This window comes from Nipponia nippon, unplaced genomic scaffold (assembly GCF_047370975.1).
Source record: "Nipponia nippon isolate SJK-2023a ecotype South Korea unplaced genomic scaffold, ASM4737097v1 scaffold_1, whole genome shotgun sequence".
Lineage (NCBI taxonomy): Eukaryota > Metazoa > Chordata > Aves > Pelecaniformes > Threskiornithidae > Nipponia > Nipponia nippon.
This window is the reverse complement of record NW_028262290.1, coordinates 66,867,396-66,888,070: the sequence shown is the minus strand read 5'-3', so window position 1 is coordinate 66,888,070 and position 20,675 is coordinate 66,867,396. Positions and strand designations below refer to the sequence as shown.

General features: G+C 37.4%; 1 protein-coding gene across 4 annotated transcripts in view; it reads right to left on the bottom strand.

Annotated features, from left to right (window-relative positions):
- The window catches only part of INVS (inversin), a 103,881-nt gene that overhangs the window by 14,076 nt on the left and 69,130 nt on the right, over positions 1–20,675 (bottom strand). For all 4 annotated transcript variants that reach the window (XM_087758308.1, XM_087758311.1, XM_087758318.1 and 1 more), the window contains 5 exons: positions 18,731–18,886; positions 16,984–17,213; positions 15,067–15,173; positions 11,616–11,828; positions 2,731–3,032 (listed from right to left, as the gene is read on the bottom strand). In XM_087758308.1, coding sequence (XP_087614434.1) covers positions 2,731–3,032; positions 11,616–11,828; positions 15,067–15,173; positions 16,984–17,213; positions 18,731–18,886 — 1,008 coding nt within the window. The remainder of the gene's footprint in view (positions 1–2,730; positions 3,033–11,615; positions 11,829–15,066; positions 15,174–16,983; positions 17,214–18,730; positions 18,887–20,675) is intronic.

Sequence of the window (20,675 nt, the reverse complement as noted above, 5' to 3'; positions counted from 1 at the left end):
TGAAATTTCCAGCACAGTCACAACACTATTTTGATCTCCCAACAAGTTAATTTTTACAGGTGTGAGGAAAAAGAAGACAGCCTTTTACAAACGGCCTTGCCGTACTCAGCTCACCGAAAATGCCACCTGGTTTGTACGTATGGCATGTAGGACGCATTTACTGTAACACATTTAAAGCAGTATGTGCAAAACTTCCCAATCTGAACAACTGGATAACTGAGGAATGGAAAAAAACATCATTTAAGTAGTCTAGATCATCTTTGGACGTTGAAATAAACTTTCTTAGGTAGGAAGACACTAGCGAGTACAGGGCACAAAAAAGAACTTATTTGTTGCTACTGTAATTAAGGCAAATGAGGTAACGTACATAGGAAAGAGGATTTGTGAGTGGAGAAGAGATCAGAATAGACCCGCCAACTAAATCACAGTCTTCATATATTGTTAGCAGATGCAAAAAATCTATTTCCAATTGCTGAAAATCTTTCTAAGTGACAGCCCACAGGATCTAAATTTATATTTAATTCCAATAAAACATTCAATGAAGTCCGTTAAAGTTTTGGTCACAAGAGGATTGATAAAAACACCAAATGAGAACTGATTAAAGGACTTCGTTATTTGATTCTTACTGCGCCAACTTTCCTGGCCTCATTCCAATAACAAAAAGAGAATGCTTATGAAAAATGGCATAGCATTTTATTTCAAACACAGGCTTTTTGGACTGGGCAAGAGGGGACTTTCTTTATGATCTCTGAAGCTAAACTGGTCTCGCTGTAGAAGTATAGATGTTATCATGTATTTTCAGGAGAACCTTGAGTAAAGAGTTTTGCTCTCTTCATGGTCAACACTCATGGTGAAGAAACATAATAAACAATAGTAAAGAATTTTCTATTTAAAATTCTATCTTCTGCAGACTTTATATTCTGCTTTTAAAGATATGTTGAAAAGCAAAAAATCTCCAGGCAATAGCCCATATGATTTTAAAACCATCAACATGCAAAAATTATTCTGACATAGCTACTTCAGGAAATCTCCAACTCCAGGGAAGCCTTCAATCAAAAGTCCAAGCTACATGCTGCTAGCATTTGCTGCTGGTTTGAATTCCCTAAGTTACTGTGAAGGGTAGTACAGACAACTGAACATTAATGAGTTTTTTCCAACGTAAGTATCAATACTAGAATCCCCTGCAGAAAATTTGGCAAATTCAGTCCTGATCTCTGTAGTCAGTTTGACCCCATAGTCCGTGTTTCCCATGGACTACCTACTACCTACTTCCTTAGGTCATTCTCTCGGTGCAAAAGCATTACATTTGTTCCGAGAAACAGTGGGAGTCTGACTGATGCAACGCAGTTTCCATTGGCACAATCAATGTAAGATTTTGGCAAAGAATGGATAGAGGAGTCAGTAAAAGAAAAGGCTGTTCAGTCCTTCTCTATAATTTCTTTTTCCTTCTCTTCTCTCCCCTTCACTGTTCTAATCCTCCCCACATCTTTCTTTCTCCTTTCCCTGTTTTCCATACTTACCAAATTCTCCTCATTGTGTTCATTACAACTATCCATTTTTCATTTGGCAGCCAATGTTTCTTATTATTCTTATGGGTTTTACTTTGCCATCTGAATATTTTAATTAATATAAAGTTAATACATATGCAGATAAAGCTTGCTAGAATTTTTAACACCTCTGTTTATCATTACTTGGTTATCATAGTATATGTTAGGCTAAGACACATATATCTGCTTTTATGATGAACATATAGTCAAGTATCTGTTTACTAACACATTTCCATGTAAAAGCTAAAGAAATCTAGGTCAAATGATTCAGTAGGAACAGCTCTTTGAATTTCTTTTTCTTTGGATTATTACAATATTCTGATGAGCAGAATTTCCAGAGGAATTAGCAATAATTTTAGATCTGAGAAGGAGTTCTTGCAACTTACTTTAAATAAACTACTTATCCAATTTTTGCTTCTAATGATAACAAAGGTGCTTTAACATGACCAGTTTTAAAAGATTTGAGCCATGGGCTCCTATAACCGACTGAAGTCAGAACTGATTGAAATGTTATTAAAATGTGTATCTTGCAAAAACTAACATAGGAGTGGTCAAGAAATGATGATAAACTGATGATGCATTTACATATAGACTAAAGGAGTGGAGCAGGGCGAGAAAAGTAACAGAAAGAGCTTCGACACACAGTTTCATAATATCATTTCTAAAAAACAGTCTCACTTCTCAAAAAATATCCTTGAGTGTTCTCAACAAGAGGACTTCAAAGACAAATCATGGGAGAACCCTGCCATGGAGAATGAGCGCCTGAGCCTGAACAGCTCCTTCAGTATGCTAGCGAAGTCACTTAGAACAATTTTATCCTCATTTTAACCTTGTTTAAAAACAAGAGTTACAATTTCTCCATTAACACTCTTCAAGAATCCCACCGATATGCCAAATATCTTTAATCTCATTTTCTCCAAACAGTGCAACCAATTTAACAACTCCCAACAACCTGTTCTCACATATTTTAGGTACTTTTACAGACACTGTAGATACTGTTATTTTTGACTAAAGTTGACAGAACACACAGAGTAAAAGAATCTGTGTCTCTCTCTGTCCTATATGAATTGCTTAAATAATGAAAGAACAAGAAATGATAGAAAGATAAAACAGGTCCTATACACAAAACACCCCCAGAAATGGACAAAAAAGATAATCAGGACAATTAAAAAAGATTACAAACCTTGCCTGATTTTATGACCGTTATTCTGAGGCTCTGCTGACAGGCAACTCTCCTTTGGGGTCCCTTTGTTGTGACAAGCTTTAGGTGAACCTCTACTGTTTCTCCCTGATTGAATTTGTGCAGCACTGAGGGAGAGAGGTCTCTTATTCTGTGTATCAATTGGTTTATTAGGTAACTGCGAGACGCTGGTAGTCTTCTCTCGATTTGCAGGATTCTGTTGTACTCGAAACCTATTTTGTTCCATGTTCTGCATCCCTTTCTGCAGCTTGGCTTCTTTTCTCTTACTTTCCTCTTCACGTTTCCTGCAATTACAGCCGATACCATAAGAATTCCAAAGACAAAATCTTGGGAGCGTGTATCTAACTCGAACACATTCCTCTCTGGAAACCTGACACTGCCACAATGAAACCTTGACTATAACATCTTTCTCATGAGAAAGGGACACCTATTGCACTGAAGCGTCTTAGCTTGATCCAAAATAACAACTGACTTGCAGGTACAGCCTAACGAAGGTTAAGGCTAATAAGCCACCTGCCCGTTTATTTTGCAGCAGTTTAAACTGATTTTAAAACACTCTCTTATTGAAAACAATGAAACTTAGTTTTTTTAGAAATATACGAAAATTAAAAGCAGGATTTTGAAAAGGTGTCAGAAGACAAGAAATATGATCCTAATAACTGTGTTTTTAATTAGTAACGAACAATGCTTTAATATAAGTAGTAATGCAATGCACTGTATTTGAAAATCAGAAAACTGTAATAAAAGACATCATCTCTCTGAAAATTATGTTTCATACTTACCTGTGTCATAATTAATACAGACAATTATAAACCAACTTCAGACTAGCTACTGCTACTAACTTGCTGCTATATATTTATCCTTGGTAGATAATTAATTTATTTTACATAAACAGATTATACATTATACAAATGATAAACACTGAAAATATGAGATGCGCATTAAAAACTTGTGTGAATATAGTATGCCATTACAATTATGACATTTGGTTTTCAAAAATGAAAGAAGTCATGCATCTCTTAAATAGCGTAGATACAAAAGAGAATTTTGGACAAGGTTAGGAAAGGCGCATCTGTTGAATAAAGTTTTGCAGCCTATTTTGAAATACAGTGGGATGCCATTGCACTTTAGCTTTTAAATTCTTTTTCCTACAAAGCAGAATAAACCCAATAGCACATAGCAAACATTACATACCTACCTACCACTGAATTTGTTTTTATAAATTAAGCGCTGGTTGTAAGATGAAGTGACACTTTTCCTGTTGGAATGGACAGGTGGTAAATGTCGTATCATGTAGCTGCCTGATATTTTAACTTGCTTCCAATGCTACAACGTCGTTTGCAGACTGTTGACACATTAGCTCACAGCACAGCATATGACAGGTTAGTTACGCAGCATGCCATCCTCAGTTCCTGTGAGTCGTATCAATGCCAGTGTATGTCATTCCAGTGTGAGCTGCCAGGGAGAAGCCTTAACTTTATCTGTCAGTACTATCCTAGCAAATACGCTCTGCAGAAGAAGCTGATTGAACTTTGTACCTGAAAAGCTGTTAATTGATCTAAAAAATACACTCCTGGCAGCCTGCGGTTCGGTATTCCCTCTGGCACAGAAAAAAGTGACTAGTTTCAAATAATATTGGCATTCCACAACCGGACTATGTGGGGATGTCTGTCTTGCATACAGTATGGATCTCACTGCCACTACTCTGCCATTTGAGCTGATAAATCAGATCTTACTATTCACAGAATGGTAATTTTCTTTTCTTTACAAGAATCAAGCAGCTAGTACCAGTATTCTCCATTCAAGGTATTAAAAAAGAAAGTGTGAGATGAGTTGTGGGATACACAATCAAGCCAGAGTGGCCTGCACTCTTCGGATGAGCAGATTAACTCAAAACATTAACTTCAACAACATACCAATTGTAGAGTTATTGAAATGACACAGGACCAGAAACTGAGAAGAAGTAAAAGGGGATTTTTTTAAAAAGGTCTTGTTTGTGTGCTAATTTTTCAGATTAAACTGAAGAAATAATAAATGGAAGGGATTTCAAAGCTGCCTGTTCACAGACTGTCATCCTAATCGTCGCAGCAGAGCTTAGTTGATTAACAGACTCCTGAATACTTACGAACCTCCCCTTGTGTTTTGCTTTATTTAGTCAGAAATTCAGTTTGTATTACAAGGAAGGATATCTTCGAAATTAAAATTTCCAAGTTTTACTGTTGTCTAAGTTGAGAGACTAGGTTTCATGAACAAGTGAAAGAAGTAGACAAGTTCCTAACTTAAGGGCTCCCAGTTGTTCTCGGGAGGTTCTGCCGACTCAACAGGATCCAAATTTGGGCTCTAAAGGCAGACAACTTCAGCTCGATAGTGATAACAGAGCTGGCAGGCCAACATTTTCCACTATAATTGCAACAGAATTTTGTCCTGAATGGTCATAAATTTGTATTTCGTTACAAAAGTAAGAGAATGGAAACTGAGCCTTTAGCAGATGGAAAGGAACAGTTTCCTCCTTATGCATTTGTGAAGACACAGAGATGCTTTGAATTTTTGATCCTGCTAAAATGAATCCAACCTTTTCTATTCTGTTAAGAACACTTTGCTTTTTGTACCTACTCTGTGGAGGATGTTTTAAATTTAGAACATGTCCATGTGTCTGGAGAGCATTTTCAAAGTTATCTTTGCAAAAAAAAAGTTACTTAAAAAATCATAACTGAAAATAGATCTCCAGGTATGATCCTACTACTGCTGGAGATTTACCTGGACCAAGAGGAGTTATATTTCACGTTGTATAAACAGCTGCCTCCTGCCATACAATCTAGCATAATGCTTGTTTTTAAAAGCATGACACTGTTGACTCACAACATGTTCAGCTTCTGATCTACTACAACCTTTTAACAGAAAGGCCTTAATAAAAATGCTAAGATGACAGTCAATTTCTGCCCGGTGTTCCTCTGTTGATTTGTCTTCCCAAAGGCGTAGAGTAGTCCGTTTGTCCTTACCTAACTACCTATTTTTTCCTCAGTCATTTCTCATATGTATTTTAACACCATTCTGATTTCCGATTTAGTCTTCCTACAGTCTTCTGCATCTTGGTGCTATTTGCAGACTTCACATTTTACTTTTTAAATGAAAATACTGCATAGTATCAGATTCAGGAGAGATTTGTGCAAAATTCTCATCAATATACACTTCCAGTTTAAAGTTGAACCATTAAGAACTACTCTTTGCATACATTCTTCCAAGCAGTCTTCACCCATCTAATAGTTTAATTGCCCTACTTTGCTAATGAGAATGGCACACGAGAAAGTGTGAAAACTTCGGGCAAGTCTGAATGACAGCTACTGTTTCTCCATGGCCACAAAACTTGTTATTCTGTCACAGAGAAAATTGAGTTGGTTTGATATAATTCGTTCTTAGCAAATTCAGACCAGCCATCACTTCTTGCTTTGTTATGTTGCAGATACATAGAAGTTTGATTACTCATTCCAGGATAAGAAAGGTATGGAGTTACTGTAATGAGTCCAGTGAAAGGCCATGGAGAAGCTTAAGAGACTGGAGGATCTTTCATATGAGAAGGGGCTGAGGGAGCTGGGACTATTCAGCCTGGACAAGAGAAGGCTCAGGGGGGAAATCTCATCTATGTCTATATATACCTGATGGGAAGGAATGAAGAAGATGGAGCCAGACTGTTCCCAGCAGCACCCATTGCCAGGACAGCAAGCAATAAACAAAAATTAAAACTCATGAAATTCCATCTGAACACAAGAAAACTTATTTTACTGTGAGGGTGGTCAAACACTGCAACAGGTTTCCCGGAGAGGTTGTGGAGTCTCCATTTGCACAGATATTCAAAACCTGAGTGGTGGTCCTGGGCAAGCTGCTCTAGCTGACCCTGTTTGAGCAGGGGCAGGGATGGACTATATGATCTCAAGAGGTCCTTTCCAACCTCAACAATTCTGTGGTTCTTGGGACTGAAGTTTATAGGTCTACAGACTCCTCTCCTTCCCCCTTGAGAATGTGGACACTTTGCTCATTTCATGAATCCTCCAGTCCCACCAGTCCTCCTAAAGTTTTTAAGGGTAACCATTTTAAGATTGTATCACCCAGTTTTCTAAACACCTCAGGATGAATTTTATCAGGCTAAGCTGATCTGAAAGCATCTCACTCATCTGATTAATCTCTAAACTGCAGTTTCAGTATTTTAGCCTGCATTGCTGCCCTTCGTCACTAGTGTGAATTCCATTTGCATTTAAGGAAGACTGAAGCAAAAAAAAGACATAGAACACTTCAGCCTTCTTAGCATCACTTGTGGACCAGCTCTTTCTTTGCTCTTCCTTTTACAATTTGTATGTTTACAATGATTTATTGTGATACCTCACATCCCTTGCTAGTTATTCTTTTGCACCTCAGCTTGTTTCATTTTATCATTATATTTTAGTAATTGCACCAAATTTTCACTATGTGCTTTCCCTTTTCAGGTTGCTGAAGAGCTCATTATTTTCTCTCTTGCTACACTTCCTATCTTTTCTCAGCACACAGTCCTTACTACCAGTTTTTTGAAGAACCTCATAATCTACTCGTACTCCTTTGCCGCTAGAACATTCTTCTAAATATATTGAAGGCTGTTTAATTTAATTGTTTTATTTTCTTGATGTTCCTCTCTTCCTAAATATCATGAGTTACTCACTCTTACTCACTTTCATCCATTTCCCTTTCATATTCACATTCTCAATCAGTTTCCTCCAGCTGGTGAGAATGAAACCCAGACGACTTAGTAAAAACAGAGGTATGGATTCAGGAACTTATTCTGAGAAATGCAAAGGGAAGCTGAACAACTGATGAATGAGTTCTGCAGCCCTTTCAAAACCCGATATATTGGACATCAATTTTCTCTGAATATGCTTTAAAACCTTAAATATTATTTTCCTAAAGACCTGGTTTTGTAAAAAGTAAAACAGAAGTCTCTTTGTGAAAAAGTTTTAAAAGTCCATAATTTTACCTGTATGTAGTCTGACTGGTTTTTAAATGCCTCCTTCCCAGATTGTCTCTGTGCTACTCTCCTAAAGCACTGCTTCCCTCCTGCCAGGTCCTCCATCCCACCTATTAATAACCAGTTACTTTTACTCCCACTGAAGAAGAGCACCTATTGCATTGACACATTTATGGCTGTTAAAATGTTTAATGCTCATATATCCCATCAACATTGCCCTCTGCCAAAAGATCATAGGATCCTAAGGTAACAGATATTGGAAGGGATCTCGGGAAGTCATCAAGGCCAACGTTCTGCTCAAAAAAGGGTCAGCTATGAGGTCAGGTTGGGTTGCTCAGGGTTTTATCCAGTTGGGTCTTGAAAACGTTTAAGGATGGAGATCGTAAAACATCCTTGGGCAACCCGTTCCACCGCTTGATTGTCCCAAGGGTGAAAAAAAATTATCTTTATTTCTAGTCAAAATCTCTCTTGTTTCAACTTCTGTCTGTTATAAATTTCTCAGGGACCAAAGTGAGACCACGCAGTCTGCAGTTCCCCGGATTGTTCTTTTGGCCCTTTCTGAAGCTAGGTGCAACATTTGCTTTCCTCCAATCACTGGGGACCTTCCCTGGCCTCTGTGACCTTTCAAAGATATTGAAAAGTGGTCTTTTAAGGACAGCAGTTAGTTCTCTCGGCACCCTTGGATGCAACCCGTCTGGTCCCATGGACTTGTCTGGGCTGAGTTCTCTCAAGCAATCCCTGACTTAATCCTCATTCACAGCTGGCAGCTCTCCTCCTTCTTGAACCACTTCTCTAAGCACAGAGGCCTGGAAGACCTTCTTGGTGAAGACAGCACTGAGTACTTCTGCCACACCTGTGCCTGTTGTCACTAAATCACTCGCACCATTCAGCAACAGACCTACATTTTCTTTGCTCAGCCTTTTACTATTAATGTAGAGCCAGAAGCTCACCTTGTTACCTGTGACATCCCTTGAAAGCCTCAGCTCCGTTTGAGTTTTGGCTTTTCTGACACCACCCCTACATGCCCAAGCAATGTTTTTACACTCTTCCTTTGCAGCCTGTCCCTGCTTCCACCTCCTGTATACTGCCTTTTTGCATTTGAGCTCTGTCATGGCTTCCCTGCTTACCCAAACTGGCCTCTTGATATGTCTCTTTGCTCACTGACATAATATATATACATGTTGTTTTGGCCTGCATCAATCTTCATTTTATAAATTACCATTTCTTTGATATAGGTTTGTTCAACATGGGAGAATATGTTTGTATAGAAATATTTCACAGGCATTGGATACAGTCAATGTAACTTTACTAGAAAATAATACAGGTATGAGATGTTGGTTGACTTTTTGTTAAGGAAAAAAAAAAGGAAAAAGAACGGATTAATTAAAAACATGCAGACTTAGGAATGATTTATATTAGTGAGACTCTCTAAAATAACATATTACAAGCAAGTTTTAAATACATACACTGAAATAGTTGGCAGGGGGTGCTCAATCTAGGAGTTCGCCATCATTCTGGATTCCCACATAATGTCTACTTTTATCTGGAGAGCAGATTTTTAAACATCAGTAGGAATATTAGTTTTTTGTATGTAGCAACACCCTGGCCAATTTTAGCTGTGGAATGCACAGATGGGTATGCAGAATGATGACAACATAATGTCCCCTCCAGTTTATTACAGATCATAAAATTGCAATTAAATAAAATTTGTTACGTGACAACTTGATTCGCTTGTATGCTCCAATTGTATTTTAATTCTGTTTTTATGGTATTTGGTACACAGACTTTGTTTCTATTGTTTTCAAACAAATCAACAACAGCTTAGTAAGTTTCAGAAAGTCCATCAGAAACTTGCAAAGGAAAACAATTATAAAAACACCCCCCAAATTTCCATGAGGCAATCCTTTTTCATTTAATCTCCTAGATGGAGCATCACAGATCCTTCTAAAAAGGACTGTCATCACAAAGAATAAAATTACCTCATTTGGTAAAGTCAGTTGTGACCACACAGCAAGAAGCAGAGTACTCCAAATTAAAAAGAAATACATAAAATATTCGGGATATTTTCAAAGGCAGCTTCTCCATGCATGGGTTTGACTTCCACTAACTTTAGCAGAAAAGGCAAATAGTAGGAGGGCTGCAAGTTACAACTTCAGGATCTAAAGATGTGAGCAAGAGATTAGTTATCTGTTATTTCTAGCTTTGGTTCTTAATGGGAATTAACAATTATTAACCAGCATAGTAGTAGCATTCAAACCCAATGAAGGCCAGACTGGCCAGTTATGCAGAACATCAAACTACCAAATTTGAAATAGATCAGAGTGCAGCTGACTTTGGCTATGATATACAAATGCAACAAAAATACATCTAGGTGCAATAATTATGTTGTGTGTTTATTCATACGACCTTTCTTTACAGAAATAATACCGCAAAATCATGCAGAAATCATTTCAGACTGTTTGGTTTTTTCATTCCAGAATCAGATCTTCAAGAGAAACCAGGTGCTAATTTGTTCTTCTTGATATTATGAACCTTAAGGATAAAGCCCAAGCAAGCAAAGTATTTTGATGGTCACTTATGTACCTTCTGATTTTAGAATTTCACCACCTTGCTACCATTACCTCCTTAAAATAGGGTAGAATCTCAGTCAGAACCTACACATCTGTCCTGGTTTCGGCTGGGATAGAGTTAATTTTCTTCCTACTAGCTAGTATAATGCTGTGTTTTGGATTTAGGGTGAGAATAATGTTGATAACACACTGATGTTTTAGTTGTTGCTGAGTAATGCTTACACTAGTCAAGGACTTTTTAGCTTCCCACGCTCTGCTTGGTGCACAAGAAGCTGGGAGGGAGCACAGCCAGGACAGCTGACCCCAGCTGGCCAAAGGGCTGTTCCATACCATATGACGTCATGCTCAGTATATAAACTGGGGGGAGTTGGCTGGGGGATGGTGACCACTGCTCAGGAACTGGCTGGGCATCGGTCGGCGGGTAGCGTGTGGTTGCATCACTTGTTTTTCCTGGGTTTTGTTCCCCCCCGCCCTGTTGTTTTCCTTTCATTACAATTTTTTATTACTGTGGTTATTATTATATCTTATTTCAATTATGAAACTGTTCTTATCTCAACCCATGAGGTTTCTTACTTTTGCTTTTCAGATTCTCTCCCCCATCCCACCAGGGGGAGAGAGAGAGAGAGAGGGGCTGGGTAGTGCTTGGTTGCTGACTGGGGTTAAACCACAACATCTTACAAATAACTATTTGAATTGCATATGATAGTTATCTATAATCTAATGTAATGATTTAACGGTAACTCTCTAATTCAAGAGCAGAAAAATGTAAGTGCAGACAATGATACTGCCAAGACAGAAGTTGCAAATAAAATCCAGTTCGGTTTGCTACAAAAGCACAACCTCCCCTGTGAAACAGTAAGTTAAGTCTTATTAAACCAGGCTTTTCCTGTTTTTTTTTTCCTTCATCTACTTATTAATTTCTCTCCAAAACTGATATAAAAGACTTGATAGGTCAATAATTATTTCCATTACCTTAGAGTGATAAATATTTTCCAAACCTTTTTATCACCATACAGAATTTCAGGTAAAGATTCATGGATGTTAACATGCTAGTTTTTCTGCTTTTGGTATTTTGCCTTATTCTTGTATATTATATAAAGCTTGTTATTTAATTTGGGATTATCTGGAAAACAATTTCCATCTATAGGTGTATGGAAAAAAGTCCATGATATGCTTCCTACAGTTTCATGAATTTTACTAAGAGGAACAATAAATCATGATGATTAACAGATAAAATCATACACTGATATATACAAACTTATGACAAATGTCTATTTGCTGGAGTAGATTTCAAGTCTCAAACTTACTTGGCAGCAGCATCTTTTCTCAGCTGTTCATGTTTCATTAAAAGATTCTTCCTCTCTTGAAAAGCCTTTCTAACTTTGTATCCTTTGTAGACAGCCTGAATTTTGAAAGCAGCAATGTCCTGTATGGCAGCTATAGACAGAGCCCCATGTTCTAACATGAACTGAATCACTTCATGGTGTTCACCAAGCAAAGCATAATCAAGTGGAGTATATCTAGAAGAAAACAAAACACCAAAACAAACCCACAATAATTATCATTGAACTAGAATTCTAACCATAAAGTGCATTTACTTCATCCTCATTTCATAATAAGGCAACTTCTAGTATGAAGACAGATTAAACATTGTTTTCAGTAGGCTGTTTTACTAATTTTTTAATATTATTTTCCTGTCTTACTCATTGTACACACTATGTGACTATGTTTAAGGCTTATTTTAGTCTACTAATATAAGCGGGGGGGGGGGGGGTGGATGGACACAGACTATATGAAGTGTTGGATCAAAATTCTCCAAAGCCCTATCCATAGAACTACCTTCTTTAGGCAAGCAATCTGAAAAATTATTAAGGCTCTCATATAGAAATATAATGTAAATAAAAAGCAAGTTAAAACATTTTTTGTGCTATTTCCATATGAATTTAAGTTCTACAGATTTACTGTCAAATCTGGCTTAGCTTCTATAACAATGACTGAGGACAGTATGACTGACCCAGCAGCAGGATTACACCTGCAGCAAGGCTTTGTTTTTTAATGGTCAAAGATGCCTAAGCCCTTTTAAAAATAATTCCCAAATTTCCCATTGTCAACACAGGAGCAAAATTCACATACCTCCCTCACCAACACTGAAACATTAGGCAAAGACATTTAGCGACTGAAAATTATCAGTCACAAACCATAATCAAGACCATATAATACAAGACTATCAAATAGCAAGTGTCAATGCATGCGGTTGTGAAAATTAGGGCTCTTCTTGATGGTAACTTGCTAGGACGCAATGCTGGTAAGCAAAGAAAAACAGACAGAAAGCACAATTGGACTTGCCACACAGCAATGATTTGATGGAAGGATTAACAGTATCTGAACTGAAGTGTCTGCAGGAATAAAGACAATGACATAACATGAAAATCTGTGTGTCAAGGTGTGTTGCTGATAGCATTTAAAGAGATACAGATTTTTGATAACCCAGAAATGGGAACTTCAGAAGGGACCTCATTTCAGAACAACACATTTTTAAAGTATACCTAGTTTTGAATATTTTAATTAACAGGTACAAAAGACACTAAGGTAAATATGCTACTAGCATATATGTACCAAGACAACTTATTATATTACGGATCCGAGTCATGAAGACCCATATTCTTAAATGTGGATTTTCTAACTCCATTAGAGCTACCTTTGAAAGTAAAAAATCACTCAAATCAAATCTGAACAGGGGTTTGTACGCCTGGGCACTACCCATTCAAGGCTGCTCGCATAGACTCCTCACAGCCAGCCATTACTCTGTTGTTTCAGTTCAAAAGCCTGTTATAAATTTTCTTTTCTACTGGTTACCTCTAAAGCAGTTAGCTTTTAAATCAAGCTGGCTTCACAGGAAAACACATAAAGAAGACATGAGCCATCAGCTGTTACATGCAATTTAGCATGAAAGCGGTCAAGCAGTAGCTAGCCTGGCATCACGGGATGCACCCAGGACATCAAGTTGGATTACGAAATAAATTTGCAAAGAGCAACAAACTTACCACCCTCCAGAGTAGCACTTGATCACATATCTGCAAGCGAGCAGCTTAAAATCCTAGATGCTATCTCAGCTCCATCTTTTCACGAACCTATTTAGTTTTAACCACTATGTTTGAATTTTGAACTGGTATCTCATACTGCACTCTAAGAAACTGAAGAAGGGAAGCTTCTTTCTATAGGTATATTGGAAAAAAATGTACTATTTGGTGAAATTGTTACTGATTAAAAAACAATTTAATCCAATTACTGATGAACCATATCCATGAGGTTATTTTTACTCTCTCTTACAACACTCGACTTGATTTTTCCACTTTCCAAACTTCCAATCTCTTAACAACAAAACAAGGTTTTGTAGATGTTTATTAAGAGGCAATTGTTCAATTTTTATATACTATATATATATTTTTAAGAGAATTATATTTAAAGACTGATTCATCTAGAAATATTGGGGATCTGTTTTGTTCTGCATGTGGACTACTGCTTAAGAGCTGACATTTGGAATACTGCTGGTTATATTTTGAGTAATCTAGGTTTATGCATAAGAACATATATTAATGCCAGAAGGGAGATGAAAATAGATACTAACTGAATGACTATAGTAAAACCACAACTAACGTCTTTTCCTGACACTTGAGCATCATTTGTACATTTCTACAAAGTAAGGAAAATGGCAGCCTCCTTTCTGGCAAAATAGTGGCTTTTAATCTTACTTATTAACAGTAATTTAATTACAACTGTTTATTTAATTTTCTGTCAAAAATTACTAAAGAGACCATTGGCACTACTTAATTAGGAACTACTTATACTTTCATTTGTGTTTCTCAATAAAAAATAAGAACAGAGAAGGAAGAGAGATCTGAATGCTTTAGAGTAGAGAACAAAAGAGAAATGATGGGGGAAGAAAGCAATTAAAAACTGGGATAAGTATGGAAGTCTCAAATTTAGCACTAAAATATGAGGTTTCAAAGTCCTTAAGTTATTTAAAATGTTGAAATATTCAAATTTATATGGCATGCTGATCATAATTTTATTTATAATTATGAGGAGGTCATCTACTCTAAAAAAGGCATTATAAATTTCTGCTAACAGTAATTATCTTCATGGTCAGGTGACTAATTCAAACTCCACAACCCAAACCACTTTTAAAAAACTATTATTTATATGTCAATGAAAGACAAAGAAAAGAGATGCAAATGTACCGTCTCTTTGTGATTATAGGAGAATTTTTTTTTTTAAACTAGGCCTTCAGAATACAGTTAACCACCAGGTAATTTGTAATCACTATTTTAAAATGTAACATTACATTTCTCCCATTTTCTCTCTTCTTGCTGTATTCCTAACAAATAGAAAAGAAAAATTCCAGTCTACTCCAACAGCAGCAGAAATGCCTTTTCATCCTCTGTCCATACATATCCACAGTTAACTTCATATAAATGAAAAAGATCTTTAATGTTTCAAAGAAGACTAGAATGAGTAAATACTTGCAGGAATCTCGGAAAGTTCAAGGTTCAAAAGTATAAACAGTTGAAGTTGCAATGTCTTACTTAGAAGAGATTTTTTCACATTAGAAAAGCTGCTTATAATGAAGCCCAAAATTACAGCACTCCTTTTAGATACAAGAACACGATTCTCTGCCAATATCTGAACACTTAACATTTAAATCAGTAGGTAGCACTTTTGCTAAATTACAAAATAATGCATTCAGACAAGCAATACCTCTCCTCGCTGTTCTCCATATGATTAGGGAAAGCATCAAAACCAAGCAGCAACTTTATAGCATCAAGGTAGCCATTGTTACAGAGCCAGTGCAAAGCAGTTCTTCCCTGTAAACAATAGAACAGAACAAAAATAAATATTATCCCCAAACTCTATCATGCCACAATAAAAGTCGTAAATCATACTGTAATTCAATGCTTTTCTGGACACAAAGGACAAACTAATTCTTCTAAACAAACTTCCTTTTTACAATAAAAGAATACAGCACTTAAAAATGAAGTAACTTTTTTTTTTTTTTTTTTTTTTAAACAAGATTACAACACTAGTGCTTTTTCACCTAAAGCAGCTGAAAAACAGCATTAGGAGACTAGCTCTAGAGTTGCTTTCTTTGCTGCTATGCTGCCCAGGTCTGAAGCAGCTCTCATCAGCCTTTGTAGTTCAGATGGTTTTCTAGGCTGCTCCAAAACACTGTGACAAGACTGAAAGAATTACTACAGAATTCAAAATCAGGTGAAGTTTGAGGAAAGCTTATCAGCCCAGGCAAACAAAGAAAGACTCCAGCTGTGCTTTCAAAACCAGCTTGATTTCAGAAGTCGAGTTTCTCTCGCATGAAGCAGAAGTCCAGCTCTCAAGCTGCACTCTATGCAGCCAGCTCATACATGACCACTCTTGGAACTGGGATCACAGAACCACCATATGAATACCTCAAGCTCTGTCAATATCAACAAAACAGATATTTCACTTCACTACCAGGCCATGCCTCCTGTCTGTGTCTTGTTTTTCTGAACTCCAAATGTAGGAAATGCCTAGAAGGCTGGGTACCACAGAAAACCATGAAGACCTTCTGAGTTCAGCACTAGCAAGCCGCCCCCTGAACCCCAAGGGCTGAAGAGCACGCTGCAGCGTCTCTGTGTGAAATAGGTGGAGCTGATGTGTTCAACTGTACTCAAGCTGATGCCATACAGAGCTGGCAGAAGGTTGGAAGATCTCCCCAGCATGCTCTGTAGAACCCATAATAAAAAACACTTTTCCATTACCTGGAATTACCCACGCCCTACAATGAATAGCTACAGAAAAGTTTAACAAATTGGGTGAAATTCTTTTGACTGACGAAGTTCTACCGACTTCTAAGAAATTATGTCATATAACAAAGAAATCTGTTATATGTTGCACAATTATTCTGGCTCCTAACTTCATTTTACTGCTTGAATAATGGCACAAAAGAACATAAAAACTAATCAGTGTTCTTCTCTGTTTGCCCAGAGCAGCTGTGGATGCCCCCTCCCTGGAAGTGTTCAAGGCCAGGTTGGATGGGGCTTTGAGCAACCTGGTCTAGTGAAAGGTGTCTCTGCCCACGGCAGGGGGGTTGGAACCAGGTGATCTTTAAGGTCCCTTCCAACCCAAACCATTCTATGATTCTATGATTTTATGATTCTTTTTTTTTCACCTGGAAGAGTGATACATATGCGGATACTTATATGGATAAGTAATGGAAGCAGTTCTTGTGCAATCTCATTTGCAATATCTTACTTGCTCTACCTCTATGCTGAAGAAACTCATTACAGACTATGAAATCACATTTCCATGTCAGCTGTTAATAAGGAATGATAGAAGTTAAGAAATCAGATGATTAATATGACTCCTCATAAGATCACACTTTGACAAGGAAAAGTCAGAAGTGATATGGAAAAATATGAATCTTCAATTCATGCTGCATATTAAAATGTTACTTTTCATTCAAGATTTTAGAAGTGAAGCCATAGGGAAAATTATGTCAGAGTGCATTTCCTTTCATGATAAACAGCAGCAAAGATGCTTCTATGTCCCAGAAAACAGAATGACTTTGAAGAAAAGGAAAATGTTTTGATTTATGGTTATTCTGAAGTTAATTAAATAGCCCAGTAAAGAACAACGTACCTCTTTATCCTGAATATTTGGATCTGCATTGTTTTCCAGTAACACTACCATGCAGTTAATGTAACCTCCATAAGCAGCACACTGCAGAGGTGTTCTACCTGCATAATCCTGCACGTTAGGGTTGATTTTATTTTCTATCAAGATTTGGCACACGTCAGCATTTCCTCCCAGGGCTGCCCAGTGAAGGGGTGAATGGCCATCTTGGTCAACCAAATCTACTCTTGCTCCTCCTGTAACAACAAATACATTTTTCAACATAAAAAGAAAATATTCCTGAATTAAAAGAAAAAAAAAAAAGAGAATAGGTTTATGTTCAACTAGAACCTTATTTGGTAAACTGACAATTCAGAGAAATATTTCTGAAAGTAACTTCAACTTTGTTACTCGAATTCTAAAACCTAAATCAAAATTAATTGGGAATGAAATAGTTTCAGTGAGGGGCAGGCATCTAACTTTTTTACAAGCTTCTGAGTATCCTCTCAGATGCTTTAGAATCTCCAGATCTGTCAAATGCCCTTGAAAAACTTAGCCGTTATTTGTTTCAGGCCTATTAATTTTCAGTGAAACTTTTATTTCTTAACAACAAAATCATTTCTGAAAATCAGACTTCAGATGAAATATCTTTTTAAATCTCTAAAGCAGACAAGATAAAATACTCACAGTGTAAGAATTCCTTTTGAAAAAAGCTTGATTTTTTTTTTAATTAAAGCACGCTAAGACTCTTTTATGCAGATAATTAATTCCTCTACGTGCTCTTGTAAGATGTGAAAACTCCGTACAAAAATAAAACTCCACAAATATAAAAACTTGAACCAGCCAGCAACAATGACTGTCTGTATCGTAAAATATTTAATTAAACATAACTCAGATCCTGATCACCAAGCTTCTTGCATCTACAAAAGCTAAATGGCATAGGGGGTAGGAGGAAGAGCTTAACAGGAGGTTAAAATATACCCAGCAGATCACAGAGGGAAGCGTGCTTTTCAGTAAGAAATGTTGGTTGATGGAAAACTTGCAACTTGTTAGCCTTGATACTTCAACTGCCCATAAATGGGATAATATCTCAAGCAGGAGGGAGACTGCTTCCAGCTACTTAGAACTTCTCTGTGAAGCTAAAATTACAAAATTTTGCATCTAAGATACCACTGTTCTTTCACCATACTTCTTCCACTTCAGCTGAGTTTTTACAATTATCTAAAACCGTGCATGTTGCTAAATCTTATTTCTGTCTACAAATGAAATATTGCTTATAAAAACCAGAGGAAAATATGAATGATTTAGGATTTTTGATGATTAATATGAATGATTTAGGATTTTACCTTCAGTAAAAAATAAAGAGTCAAAAAGTCTTCAAAGAAGCCTAAAAACGCTTTCTCCCAAAAGAGAAGAAAGCTTAATTTGGTCTTATTTACTGGAGGAAAGAAAAGAAAGAAAAACAAGGACTTGCTGGGGAAGAGGGGGTTTGAGAGACTAGAACGTACTTGAAAAGGCTTGAGCCGCTAAGAGCTGCAAAAAGAACTACCCCGATTTTGAAAGTCTTACATTTAACTCTTCTCACCGTTTTGCACAACATCGATCATCTTTTACATTTACTAGTGCTGTTCGACAAAGGGTACTTAAACACAAAACCTACTTTAGGGAAGTGATTTTCTACCCCATCTCTTGTTCAGCTATGCTGTTTATTTCCCAGTCCTGCAGAAAGCAGCACCAGAAGTCTGAACAGGTTTGTAAATTCATAACAGCTGACCTTTAATGAGCGTTTGTATCACTTCTTTGTGTCCCATCTCACAGGCTCGGAAAAGCGGGGTATGCTTCATGACATCCAAAGCATCTACCTGCGCTTTATGTTCCAACAGCAATTTCACTGTGCTGACGTGGCCAGAAAGGGCAGCAGCGTGTAACGCTAAAAGAATAAAGTAGTAGGAAAAAGAAATCACAATACCATGAGCTTTAGAGGTTCACAATTAGAACAGTCAAAATAAAAATTAATTTCAAGCATTTTGGTGGGAAAGGTGCTTTTCAACCACAAGAAACTGAAGAATCGCAAGAAGCGATCACTAACCACATTTTCTTGCCATACAAGCGATAAGCAGAAAACCTGTTAGCTGTTAGCCCTGAAACAGGTTTCTAACTTGTACAAATAGGAATTGTAACCTCAACACCACCAAGACTAGCTTATACTGAGGATTTGTGAAAGGTTAGCAACTTCTGGTTAAGAGAACATAACATGATCTACTCCTGCCTCTGGTTTGTGGCATTTCTTACATCACCCCAATGCAGACGAAACTGCCCATTGCCAGTGAAAGAAAGCTTTCATGATTTCTTCAATGTTTTCCTGAAAATACCTCTTTTATTTCTTTCAAATAAGTGAAGCTGTCTCAATTAAAACTAACTCCAGATAATTACCCAGCTGTTCCTGCCACCCCCCCCCCCTTTTTTTTTCCTTTTCATAATTACTTGGAGAAAATTTTACACAAAATTATGTAGCAAGGCCATCACATCTCGCACAGTATCTGCAGCTCCCTGCTTTCTTCAGGAAAAAAAAAAATGATGACGGGAAGACCAGATACTACATTTTGTCTCATCCCTACAATTTATGCAGTTCAGTTGCATGTAAACTATGCAAGTTGATCCTGCAGATTCCTACTCCTCCGTAGTTTCCTTTGCCCTCTAATATTTGAATGTATGCAGGCTTCACTGGGTCCAAACCAACAAATAACACAGAGCTACTTTAGATACTTTAGACCTCAGAGGTAAAGACATGGTGTCCTATAACTGAAGTCGCTATCGCCTCACACAGCATCCTGCGGGCACTGCCAGCTGGAGTTGAGGAAAACGTTGAAATGCCTCTCTGACCAGTTCACAGTTCTTCCTGAAGGAAAGGAGAACTACAAACAGCAATGAGATTTCAAACCAATGGAGAACACATATATTGGTGATTTCTCTTAAAATTTGATTTCAAAATGCTTTGGATTGTTTCTTATAGTCAGCAATCGAATCAGATAATCTACATTCTCATACTGCCTTACATGAGAATATCTCACAGATGACAAAATCAAAATAATTTAGAATGAAAATACAAAACTGCAGTTCATAAATCATAGAACAGACTCATAGAACAGAATCACAGAACGCTTTGGGATGGAAGGGACCTTTAAAGGTCATCTAGTCCGACCCCTCTGCAATGGGCAGGGACATCTACAACCAGATCAGGTTGCTCAGAGCCCCATCCAGCCTGGCCTTGAATGTTTCCAGGGATGGGGCATCTACCACCTCTCTGGGCAACCCGTGCCAGTGTTTCACTACCCTCATTGTGAAAAATCTTGCATTTAGTGAAAAATGTGCATTTAGTAAAGTGAATTCATATTTCCCCGTGAAATTTCACAAATATTCGTCCTTGGTGAGAATTCGGTCTGGTCCAGCAAGCAAAATGTGGGGCTGTAAACAGTACCTACATGTCTCTACTTGTTTAATGTTAAAACAGGCAGGGTCAGGATCCAGCAGAGGCATTATACAGAAAGGCACACCACGAAGGCCAACGTTAGAAGGAATTGCTTCTTGAACCATAGCCAGAATATCAAAACAGTCAGGCTTTTTGTATTTGCCTGCTACTGTTTACCATCGGTACCAGCTTCACACAGCTTATGAAACAGTAACCCAGCATAACCTGTTACACAGGCACTGCTAAAACG